This window comes from Vanellus vanellus, assembly GCF_965231255.1.
Source record: "Vanellus vanellus genome assembly, contig: HAP1_SCAFFOLD_52, whole genome shotgun sequence".
NCBI lineage: Eukaryota > Metazoa > Chordata > Aves > Charadriiformes > Charadriidae > Vanellus > Vanellus vanellus.
Genome location: NW_028126794.1, coordinates 1,439,949 through 1,452,280, shown reverse-complemented (window position 1 = coordinate 1,452,280; position 12,332 = coordinate 1,439,949). Strand labels below are relative to the sequence as shown.

At 51.9% G+C, this 12,332-nt stretch overlaps 1 protein-coding gene across 1 annotated transcript; it reads left to right on the top strand.

Moving 5' to 3' along the window:
* Positions 1-218: 218 nt before the first annotated feature.
* LOC309685754 (electroneutral sodium bicarbonate exchanger 1-like) lies at positions 219-11,834 on the top strand (the record flags this gene model as incomplete). The annotated part of the gene is made up of 16 exons (XM_082501479.1): positions 219-354; positions 546-699; positions 2,252-2,391; positions 2,765-2,852; positions 3,290-3,436; positions 3,601-3,692; positions 4,181-4,355; positions 4,490-4,623; positions 5,513-5,711; positions 6,876-7,019; positions 7,725-7,838; positions 8,192-8,353; positions 8,950-9,201; positions 10,032-10,100; positions 11,377-11,550; positions 11,652-11,834. Coding segments are annotated over 16 exons (2,363 nt in total), but the record flags the coding sequence as incomplete, so codon positions are not given.
* Between the last annotated feature and the right edge of the window lie 498 nt (positions 11,835-12,332).

Here is a 12,332-nt window from a genome sequence, read left to right as displayed (position 1 = left end):
AAAAATGGAAACGTGGGGAAGGAAAGTGGCCCGTCCTTATGCAGAGGTGCAATAGATGCTTCTGCTTCTCCGTGGCTCTGTGCAAGCCTGGCCAGACCCGGGGGAGAGGGGCTAGCCCAATATTTAGGGCTGAACTGGTGCCGATCGATGGCCACTTTGTGTGTGAGCGTGACGGGTCGAATGCAGGTGTGGTAACGGGATTTATCTTCTGCCCCCAGACACCCCATCCCAGCGGGTGCAGTTCATCCTCAGCACCGAGGAGGACGAGCAGCATGTTCCCCACCACTTGTTCACTGAGCTGGATGAGATCTTCCTGAAGGCGGGTGAAGATGCCGAGTGGAAGGAAACGGCAAGGTAAATCCCTGCCACCGGCTGCGGTGGCGGCCATGGGCTCTGCCTTCCGCTCTCCGGGACGTGAAGCTTTTGCAGCTGCAGGTGCCGATGCGCGGAGCCTTCTCCTCTTGCCGCCCCGTAGCTGCACCGAAGGGGTTGCAGAGCTGAGGCTGTTTTCTTGCAACGGGGCTGATCGTGCCCAATGTCCGCAGGTGGCTGAAGTTTGAGGAGGACGTGGAAGATGGCGGCGAGCGCTGGAGCAAGCCCTACGTGGCCACGCTGTCCTTGCACAGCCTCTTTGAGCTGCGGAGCTGCATCAGCAACGGGATGGTGCTGCTGGACGTTTGTGCCAACAGCATCGAAGAGATCGCAGGTACTGAGCACGCTGCGTCCCGCCGGGAACGGCTGAGCTCAATTTGCCGCGGTGCCCTTCACTCCCGTATCAAACCCTGCCCCAATGGCACATCCTTTTCCAGAAGTCGCGCGGTGTTTTTAAATCGTGGGTTGCTTTTTGGATGTAGACTGGGTGTACAACAGTCACATCAGCTTTTTCTCCCAGTATGGGAGCCTTTTGAAAGCAATTTGTGGGGTCAGAGAGGCGATTAGAGAATATTCTCTGGCCAGAAAGGAGTGTCAGGGCTTGGCAGGCTGCTCTCAGAAACACGGAGTCTGCGTAAGAGCTGAACCTCCTTAAATAAGCTACTTACTACAAGCTGTTTCCTCCCATTCTTTGTTTTGTTTTTTTTCCTATTGCCTTAACATCCAGGATTTAAGAGCTTTAAAGGCAGAGTTTATCTGGCAGGTGACCAAGCAGCATATTTCTGTGGGGAAGATAATTGAAGTTAATTGAAAAAGCGGCTTTGGAGAAATTATCTTTGACTGGCAGGTCTCCATTCAGCCCTTGCAAGAGCTGGAGAAATCGGAGCCGTTATTAGCACGTTTCTCCCTGTGTTTGGCAAATTGCAGTCGATGGGCAAAGGAAACTCTGGGAAAGTCTGTGCTAGAGATTGCTTATAATTTGTTGAAATGTGTCGAGTCTAGAGAGTCTGTCTAGAAACGCCAGATCGGGCAAAAAAATGTCATTATCTAGGATGGGGAATAATTATCTGAGCGGAGTGATGAATAAGCACTTTGATGATGGCTTTTAGCAAAAGAGAATTCTTCCTTTTGCTGCAAAGGCTGAACTGCGTTAAAACGTCTTGCTAAGCAAGGCTGAGCCTGCGTTAGGGTATCCTGCGTGTCGCAGCCTTCGCCGGGGGCTTGAGGGGTCGGGGCTTGGGGACTTTCTGCTCTGACGGCTTCGTTTCCTGTTGCCATCTCCAGATATGATCCTGGGCCAGCAAGAGCAGTCCGCGGGGTTTGATGAGTGCACGCGGGAGAAAGTTCGAGAAGTGCTTTTGAAGAAACATCACCATCAGAACGAGAAGAAAAGAAACAACCTTCTCCCCATCGTCTGCTCGTTTCCTGACATGAGCAAGAAGCAGTTAGACGTGCATCCCCTCGACAAGCCAGGTGAGGGTTCCTGCAGGGTTTGGTACCCGATGAGGGTTTCTGCCAGGCTTTGGCACCAGGTGAAGGTTTCTGCAGGGCTTTGGCCCCATTAGACTTCTCCTGGCAAAGGAGAAGTGTCCCGATTGCTCCTTGCTTTTCTTTCTGAGTGTCTTTCTTTCTCCTTCCAACCCAAACACTCACTCCTCACCCATCTCCCACCACTGCAGAAGCTAAAAATGGGGTGAACCGTGACACCAATGCAATGGACCTAAGCAAGGTGAGACACTCATAGCTTTCTTACACCTTTAGGGCCAGATTTGCTCTTGCAAACTTGGCTGCAGAGTGTTCTGCAGAGTGCGGTGCGCTTTGCTTTTGGGGTAATGGCCTGAAAATCCTTTGTCATGCCCAGGCTGAGCTGCGCTTCATGAAGAAAATTCCCACCGGGGCTGAAGCGTGCAACGTGCTCATAGGAGAGCTGGATTTCCTTCGCCAGCCCATCGTGGCATTTGTCCGCCTGAGCCCAGCTGTCCTCCTCTCGGGCATGACGGAAGTTCCCATCCCAACGAGGTCTGAATGAGAAGCGCAAAGTTTGTATTTAAAAAAAAACACCACAACAAACCACCAAATTGCACGCATCAGTTGGGCGTCCCAGGGGAACACGGCCAGTGGGAGCAAGCACGTTTCTCCCACCCACATCTCCGTGCTTTCATTTCTCCCTTCCCTGCTGGAGCTTTTAAACCCATTGGCCAATTTTAATGAAAGTTGGCCCCAAACTCAAATTTGCATTTGGTTTTGATGCGTTTCAAATTCATCACCGGAGTCGGTGAGCCTACACGTCCCCCCTGGAGCCACGCTCTGGGGTGGGAGCTCCCAGGGATTTCCTTGGGTGCCCTTTGAGTGAGGCCATGTTCTTCTCTCTCATTTTGGTTTTCTTGCCTAGGTTCCTGTTTGTTTTGCTTGGACCAGGAGGAAAAGCCCATCAGTACCACGAGATCGGCAGGTCCATGGCTACTATCATGACGGATGAGGTGTGACGAGATAAGAGATATCTCCGGGTCATTTTTTTGGGCTTTCTTCACCTCTCCCTGTCTCTGTAGTAGTGAGGAAGAGGGTTTGCTGTCCCTCTTAGCTGCCTGCAGGAGGCTAAAATCCCACCTGGGCTGCAGCCCGCGCCTCATCCTTCTCCCCAGGGTCCCCAGCACGCTGTCCCCAGTGGTGGCATTGCCAGGGCCAGTGAAACTTCTCCTCTTGAAGCAGAAGGCTGTGGTGTGCCATGGGGGACGGGAGCCTGGTGGAGATGGTTACAAATACTGTGATGCACAGATTTTTGCTTTGGGGGGAATATTTCCTGCCACTTCCAACAGGCGATTTGGGGGAAATGACCTTGCATTTAGCCAAGAGCTTATTGCACTGGTTAGGACATCCGAGATGGGTCATGCTCTCACCAGGTTGTCTCCTACGGCAGGTTTTCCACGATGTTGCCTATAAAGCCAAGAACCGGGCTGACCTGGTGGCTGGCATCGATGAGTTTCTGGATCAGGTCATGGTTTTGCCGCCAGGAGAGTGGGATCCCTCCATACGAATTGAGCCCCCGAAAAACGTCCCTTCGCAGGTGGGTGCTGCGGCAGAAGGAGGCACAATGGGGACGGGCAGGAGGGCAGCACGGCTGGGGGTGCTGCTCAGGGGCCCAAATTCACAGGTCATGTACCCAGCCCAAAAAGCAAAACAAGCCAGTGGCTGCAAAGACATATCTTTATCTTATTTCCATTTTAACAGGAAAAAAGGAAGGTGCCAGAAGGTCTTGATAACAGCGCTTCTCACAGCAAGCCGGAGAAACACAGCGGTCCTGAACTGGAGCGGACAGGAAGGTGTGAACTGAAATAGTTTGGTGGGGTGTTTTTCTGTTTGCCCCTAAAATCTGAGCGCACACCTCCCTTCTAGCAGAGTTTTGGGGTTAACTGGGTCAGTGAAGGGGCTCCAGGTTCCCAGCTTGGTCCCCTGGGCTGGGCGGGTGGGAGATTTGGGCAGCTGGGCTGAGCCGCAGCATGGTTGCACACAGGTTTTCTTGCTTTGGGGTGGAAGCAGATGTGTAAGTACCTCCAGGTAGAGCTCTGCTGCTTCTCAAAGTGAGGGACTGTTGCAATAAGAGGGGACGGGCTCTCAGGTTTGGTCTCCTTTTCTTTTTGTTGGAGGGTTTTTTCATATGCCTCAGTTTCTACTGGGGCTAAAATGGGAGAAGGAGACTTCTTTTTAGCAATGGAAGTTACTCTGTGCTTGCGATTGTCCTTCCTCAGCCAAGAAAACTTAACGCTGTCTTCCACGAAAATGGTTTGGTTTTTTTTTTTCCTTCCTCCAGGCTCTTTGGAGGTTTGATCCGGGATGTGAAGCGAAAAGCCCCCTGGTTCTGGAGTGACTTTCGGGATGGTCTGAGCCTGCAGTGTCTGGCGTCCTTTCTCTTCCTCTACTGTGCCTGCATGTCCCCCATCATCACCTTCGGGGGACTGCTGGGGGAGGCGACCAACGGCCACATAGTGAGCACCTCTCTCTGTTGGGTGGCACAGGGGAGGACAACACTCATGCAAAAGTCCTTGCTGCAGTGAATTTGCACTTGTTTTTTTCCCTCTAATGACTTAATTACTCGCTGCTGCCTCTCTTCCCCGGACAGAGTGCCATGGAGTCGCTGCTGGGCGCATCCATGACCGGCGTGGTGTATTCCCTCTTTGCTGGCCAACCTCTCACCATCCTCGGCAGCACCGGCCCCGTCCTCGTGTTCGAGAAGATCCTCTACAAGTTCTGCAAGTAAGGCTGGCTGCTGCGGCCAGGTGCTGCGAGCGCCTTTGGAAGAAGTCAGGGATGGAGAAAGGATGTTTTTCTTAGTGGTAGTTGGTAGATTTAAGTTGTCTTCTGTGTCACAGAAGATCATGCGCTGCTGCTTTAGTATGTGACGGTGCAGGAGCCCTCGGTCTCTGAAGGATGGATGGGTGGTTCGGAGCTTTTAGGGTTAAAGTGAAAGAGCAGGAGGAGAAACCACAAGGATGTGGATGCCCGAGATGGGCTGCACAGGGAAGATGAGACAAATGACTCTGGTTTGGGAATGAGGGAAGATTTGCTTTCCTCTCAGTACAAACTCGGGCACTTTTTTGCATGATTTTTGCTGGAAGTGGATATATATTTTACCCACATATCCAAAGAGTTTTCTGGTCCAATGTTTTGATGATTTTTGAGAAAGCAGGAGCTTTTCAGGCAAAATGGATATTTTCCATGACAGTCTTTTTGTTGTGGCAACTGTGATGGGAGATTAACCCCCTTATTGCAATTAAATTTATTATGAAGCCCCAACTTGCTGGCAGCAGGTGACTGGGGGCAAACCCAGCAGGTTTTGCTGTTAGGGCATCGGGGTGATGTGGGAGAACACCACCTTCCACAACAGGGACCTGACCTCAATTAGCCTCCGAGGCATTAACACAAGGTAATTGTTAAATAAGGATAATTAAATAATTAGCCTCTCCTCCTGCGGGCCCACACCCTGCGCCGCAGCCCCGAGGCTGTCTGTGGTAGGACCGGAAACTGCATTTACCATCCGCAGCCTTGACGCGCTCCTGAATTGCTGCCGACTTTCCCGGAAGGAAGGCACGGCTTGGAGTCTCTTGCTGCCCTCTCCACCCTGCGTTTTCTTTTGCTTTCCCAGGGACTACGCACTCTCCTATCTCTCTCTCCGGGCATGCATTGGTCTGTGGACCGCCTTCTTCTGCATAGTGCTGGTGGCCACCGATGCTAGCTCTTTGGTGTGCTACATCACCCGCTTCACCGAAGAAGCCTTCGCCTCCCTCATCTGCATCATCTTCATCTATGAGGCTCTGGAGAAGCTGAGTCACTTGCGAGTGACCTACCCTGTGCACACGCACAGCAAGCTGGACTTCCTCACCATCTCCTAGTGGGTTTCTTCCTCCTAAAACACCGCTGCCCCTTGGCAGGAGCTCAGGGCTGCACCTCCATCGCCTTCCCCTCACCCCTGTCTTGGCTTCTCTCCTCCCAGCTGTAAGTGTGAGGCACCGACCCATCCCAGCAACGGAACCCTGCAGTTCTGGGAGAGCAACAAGATCAATGTGTCTGGCATCACCTGGGAGAACCTCACGGTGACTGTAAGTGCCCCGAGTCACTGCTTCCTCGTGCCGCGACCGCGGGGTCCAGGGGCACTGGCCTGGTGCAAAGCTCAGAGCCCTTCAGGTGATGGTGGGCTTCAACTTGTGCCAGTGCTGCTCTGAAAAGTCATTACTTCAGTGTGTTTAACCTCCTTGGGCCTGGGAAGGAGAGTCCACCTCTCCACCTCATCCCCGACATGGTGGGCAATAACTGTCATCCTCAGGACAGCGGTTCTGTCTGGGAGCAAGGTTCAGTGGGTGCTTTGGTTATTGGAGAAGTTGGAGGACTTCAGTTCATGCTTGAAGGCCATAATTAGCTTCCTTAATTGGTTCCTAGTAACTCCAGGCCTTGCTTTCTTACTCAGCGCTGTCTGAAGGTACGTGCATAAACTTGCATGTCTGAGCAGACCCTTGGGCTGTTGTTGCTGGAAGCAGAGCTCAGGCACAGGGTGGGACGCTCTTATGGACATCTTCACCCCCCTTGGCTGTGTCCTGTGAGCCCGCCCCTGGGAAGGGACAATTTGTCTCTTCTCCTTTCCTGTCACTGTTGTCTTAGCCCTCCTTCCCCGTTCCCTCTTTCACTCTCCCCAAGAGTTCCCAGTGTTTCCTTCCCCTCTGGTGTCTTCTTCAGCCACGGTTACCTGCTGTTCAAGCAGAGGATGTGCCATAGGTCTGTGGTACAGTGTCCCATCACATCTCCTCTCTCCGCTGTCTGTGTAGTTCCATGTGTCACTTATTCAGCTGCTGTTGATCGTTAAATATAAATCTCCGCTAGCTGCAGCAGTCCCGAGGTCACAGATCTTGGAGCAAGATCCTCCAAACCCCCTAGTTATCCGAGGTTTCCTTGCCGCATGTGCACTACCTTTGTGTCCTGATGCTCTGTTTCCCCAGGAATGTCGGTATTTGCATGGAGAGTTTCGTGGACCTGCCTGTGGACACGATGGCCCCTACACGCCCGATGTCCTCTTCTGGTGCTGCATCCTCTTCTTCTCCACCTTTGTCCTGTCGGGCTTATTGAAGAAGTTTAAAACCAGCCGCTACTTCCCGACCAGAGTAGGTAGAAGACGGTGGCCAGCAGCAGCCTCCACACTCATTTCCCAAAATGGCTTTCCCGGAGCACTAAGCAGTGTTTGCCACCGCTTGGTCAAACTGGGAAATATTGGACCTTGAAGGCCAAACTTGGATGTCCCTCACTCATTTCCAGGAGTGCAAAACGATCGTAGCGTTTCCCACCTGCCCCGCGACCTGCCCCGGAGCGTTTTTTTGCCCAGGCAGTGGGAAATCGGGTCTTCCAAAGCTGGTTGTTTGTTGTTTTTTTGTTTGTGTTTTTTTTTCACCTTGTGTGCCCAAGGGGAAAGTTGATTCAAATGAGGAACTGCCATAGAAAAAGACACAAAAGACACTGTTTCTTCCTTTTGAGGAGCAAATGATGCCTCAGTGCCTTATTCCCATTGTAGCTGTGAGTGCAGCTGTAGAGGCAGACGTCTGTTTCCTTATTTTTTAATATTTATTGGCTTTTTTTTTAAGGTTTGAATTTAAACCACCCTTTTCCACCTAATTAAACTTATTTTATTGCCTGACACCAGATCTCGCAGGTACAAACACAGCAACAGCATCTAACCGAGGGATTTGGCTGCATCTTCTCAGAGTGGTGGGAATGTGTTTACCAGCCTTAATGCTGTTGATGTCTTTAACTTTTCCATCTCACGGTATGGCCCCGTTTGTGCTGTCCCTTTCAGCTCTGCTTTCTTGCCCCAGGTACGGTCTGCAGTAAGTGACTTTGGTGTCTTCCTCACCATTGTCGTCATGGTGCTCGTTGACTTCCTGGTTGGGATCCCATCGCCGAAGCTCCACGTCCCCCACATGTTCAAGGTAATGTGGTGTTTTGGTGTGGAGCTGCTTTCAGCCCTTGGGGATGCCACAAGGTGATGCTGGGACAGGACAGGGCTGAGTCTGGAGATGCTGGTGGTGTTACCATCTCCTCTTCCACCTCCGAGTGCATTGTTTCCTTCTGGAAAGAGGAAGCCAGCCCCAAAACTTGATACCTACAGAAGTATGTATAGGTGCTTGCGACAAGGACGCTGGCACTGCTGAACCCCGTAGGAGAGGGTGACATGAAGGCAGGGCCAGGAGATGAGGCGGCACAGCGATGGAGAGGAAAATCAAAGCCAGTGAAGTGGCTGGGCTGGGAGTTGATCCTGATGTGTGTTTTGGCTTTGTTGCAGCCTACCAGAGACGACCGCGGGTGGTTGGTCAACCCCATAGGGCCCAACCCTTGGTGGACGGTGTTGGCCGCGCCCATCCCAGCTCTGCTCTGCACCATCTTGATATTCATGGACCAGCAGATCACGTCTGTCATTGTCAACAGGAAGGAGCACAAGCTGAAGGTAAGGGGCTGCAAGAGCTGACCCCATCCCCACCCCACTCTGGGCTGCAGGTGTGGGGAGAAGCTCCTATGCCAAGTGCTTTGTGAAGGCGTTGGTTTGGGACAATGTCAGGCTGTGTGGCAGGATGCTCTGCTGGATTAGTGATGTCACAGGGAGCAAACGAGGGCAGTTCAGATGAGCAATCTTTTGGAGGAGCAAATTAATTTTCGAGCACTATAGAAGCGTGTTTTTGTTTCAAAACGCCAGCAGGAGCTGGGGGAACGAACTGTTTTGACGCACTGCCAGGGATAACTCGGGGTCACATCTTGCTTACAAGCAGTAGAAATTTCTTTATGAATGAAAATAGTCTGTTTGTTTGTGTGTTTGTTTGAGAAGTAGCTATTGCACAAACCTCCCAAATCCACTTGGTCTGAACTCCTGCCAGATTTTCATGCAAGGTGCTTGCGCAAAGACCGGATCCATCCTTATTTTTGCCAATTCTTCTCTTAAATTTTCAAGAGGGTGACTTGCGCCCAAGTAGGGTTTGAGTCTGAGTCGCGACGTTGTCCTCGCTCTTGTGCTGTGGGATGCTCTGTTCCTTGTTTTGCTGCCCACAGAAAGGATGCGGGTACCACCTGGACCTTTTCATGGTGGCCGTGATGCTCGGGGTGTGCTCCGTGATGGGGCTGCCCTGGTTTGTGGCTGCGACTGTCCTGTCCATCACCCACGTCAATAGCCTCAAAGTGGAGTCTGGCTGCTCAGCTCCAGGAGAACAACCCAAGTTTCTGGGGATACGAGAGCAGAGAGTCACCGGCTTGATGATCTTTGTGCTCATGGGCTGCTCTGTCTTCTTCACTTCGGTGTTAAAGGTAAGAGGAAAATGCAAAACGCCCAACAAGCGTGAGCTTTTTGCAGGTTTGACAAAAACCATCCCCTCCCTCCAGGCCTGAGTAGGTGTGGAGCAGAGGAGGAGGCGATCCCAAACCTTGAGGCTTGGCCCATGGTGGGAACCAGCCTCAGTTACCCTTTCCACCAGTTTGGTGTCCTCGAGGCAAGCGAGCAGGACAACTGCTTTAATTCCCAGGTGTCTCTCAGGCCCACCTGTGTTTATGGGTTACGACAAAGCGGATTCAGACCAGTACACTGCTGTCTTTCAAGCAGGCAGCACCTTATGGGATGCAATTGACTCCCCCAAATGCCTCCCAACAGCCTTTCCCAGTAGCTAAACACACCAAAATCATCCCCGTGGGCTTCCTTGTGTGCTCCTCCCACAAAGTCACCGCAGCTCTAGGCTAAAAGGAGGAACTTCGCTTTTGCGTGTTGCCACAAAAATGTGTAGAAATGTTCTTCTGCCGTCACAGAACGTGGCGTACAGTTTCATGGGTGAAATGACCTATTTTCCTCCAAATGACCTATTTCCTTTCAGGAAAACAGGAGTATTCTAATGAAACGTAACTAAAAATTTATTAGATTATTCTAATGAAACGTAACTAAATGCTCTGCCTAAAGCAGAGCATACACTCACTCACTCGCACGCACAAAACCTCTACGGGTTGAGAGCTGAAACATCTCTAACCCTGTGGAAACTGGAAAGCTTTAGGCAATTTTAGGCAGTGCCTCTAGAAGAGAGCAGTAATACTGAAAAAGCAATTAAAAAAATAAATTATTGCATTCTTTTTTTTTTTTTTTAATTTCCCAGTTTATACCCATGCCTGTGCTTTACGGTGTCTTTCTCTACATGGGCGTGTCGTCGCTCAGAGGGATTCAGGTACGGACTCTTACAGCGTGCAGCTCCCTGCTGTGTCATCTCCAGAGAAGCAGGAAAAAAGCAGTGGTGTGGGAGAAAACCTCCCCAAAAGCAGGCAGTGAAAGTATTTTGTATAAGGAAAAGATTGGTGGGGGCACAGGAGGTACGTAGGGCGGGAGGACCAGGCAAGTTCAGCGCGCTCTGCATCACGGTTTGGGACAGGGCAGTGTTTGGTGTGGTGAAAATGGGGGAATTCAGTGCAAAGCGAAGGCGATTTCTACTGCCGGTGGGAATCCTCACTGGGGGATTCAGTGGGCTGAGAAATGGCAAATAACAAACAGAAGAATAGAATATATTAAAAATATATTTTTATAGAAGAACAGGGAGGGGGGGTGAGATGGTCTGAGGAGGACCTGGGGGTGCGGACTGATGAGAAGCTCACCGTGAGCCGGCAATGCGCGATCGCAGCCCAGAAGGCCGACCGCATCCTGGGCTGCATCAGCAGTGTGTCCGGCAGGGCGAGAGGGGATTGTGCCCTCTGCTGTGCTCTGCTCTGGGGAGACCCCCTGCAGTGCTGCCTCCAGCTCGGGGGCCGCAGCACAGGAGAGCCATGGACCTGCTGGAGCGGGGCCAGAGGAGGCCCTGAAGCTGCTGGGAGGGCTGGAGCCCCTCTGCTGGGAGGACAGTCTGGGAGAGGTGGGGGGTTCATACCGGAGAAGAGAAGGCTCCGGGGAGTCCTCAGAGCCCCTGCCAGTGCCTAAAGGGGCTCCAGGAGAGTTGGGGAGGGACTCTAGATGAGGGAGGGGAGCAATGGGACGAGGGGGGATGGTTTGACACTGACAGAGGGCAGATTGAGATGAGATATCAGGGAGAAATTTTTCCCTGTGAGGGTGGTGAGGCACCAGCGCAGGTTGCCCTGAGAATCTGTGGCTGCCCCATCCCTGGAGGTGTTCAAGGCCAGGTTGGACGGGGCTTGGAGCAACCTGGGCTGGTGGGAGGTGTCCCTGCCCAGGGCAGGGGGTGGGACTGGATGATCTTCGAGGTCCCTTCCAACCTAAACCCTTCTGTGATTCTATAATAGAAGGACGTGGAATAATTGCAATTTGGTGGGCAGCTCTCATGGACACACTGGTTTATAGATGGAGCAAAGGGAAAACGGGTGCTGCTCCTGGGAGGAACAAAATGGGATCCAGGATTTCTCACTGCACGCGAGATCCTGAAAACTCCTTCCACGTGCCAACAGGGCCGGAAACTTTCCGCAGCCCCAAGGGGTAACTTTTCCGCTTTTATTTTGCAGTTCTTCGATCGCTTGAAGCTCTTTTGGATGCCGGCAAAACACCAGCCGGATTTCATCTACCTGCGGCACGTTCCCTTGCGGAAGGTGCATTTCTTCACCGTGATCCAGCTCATCTGCCTCGTCCTGCTCTGGGCCATCAAGGTGTCCCGTGCTGCCATCATCTTTCCCATGATGGTAAGAGCCGGTGCCGCTTGGCAGCGGGACGTTTGCAGCGTCGGAGTGAGACGTAGCATCATCTCACACCTCAACCCCCTCTTCCTTCTTATTTTGTGAAGGTTTTGGCTCTCGTGTTTGTCCGGAAAGCGATGGACTTCTGCTTCTCAAAGCGGGAGCTCAGCTTTTTGGATGACCTTATGCCAGAAAGCAGGAAGAAGTTGTCCGATGCCAAAAATGAAGCCAAAGAAGAAGAGGTGATGCTTGCTGGGTGCTCGGGGGTGGATGTCTCCCTCGGGCTCTGAGATTGCCTCTTTCCATCACAGCTTCTTTTGAAATGTTGGGGGAAGATCCGAACTCAATAGAAAGAGATCCTGACAGCCTGGATCCCGCATCATAACCTTGTTTTTAAATTAGCAGTGTGCTTAACACTTGAATAGCGGTATAATTTTTAAAGGTGCCATTTATAATCAACATTATAATTATGATGGAAAGATTTGCTCGTAAGGATGGTTTTAACCCCCCCCAAAATGTTTGGAGTGAAAGGTCTTTCCCCGGCTGCGCTAACAGAAGGTCAGAAGGAGAGGGCAGCACGTGGGTTTTGCTGGGTGTTTAGTTTATCTCCACTTCGATCATAGACAGACAACTTTGATTTGTCCCTTTTTATGTCAGGAGTCCCAGGAGATGATGGAAGCTGCTGCTGCAAACTCCGTTCGGCTGCAGCTGGGCAAGACCAGCAGCGCGGATATCCCAAAGCCAAGCAGCGACAGGTAAAGCCCCACCAAGCAGCAGGACCCCCGGCA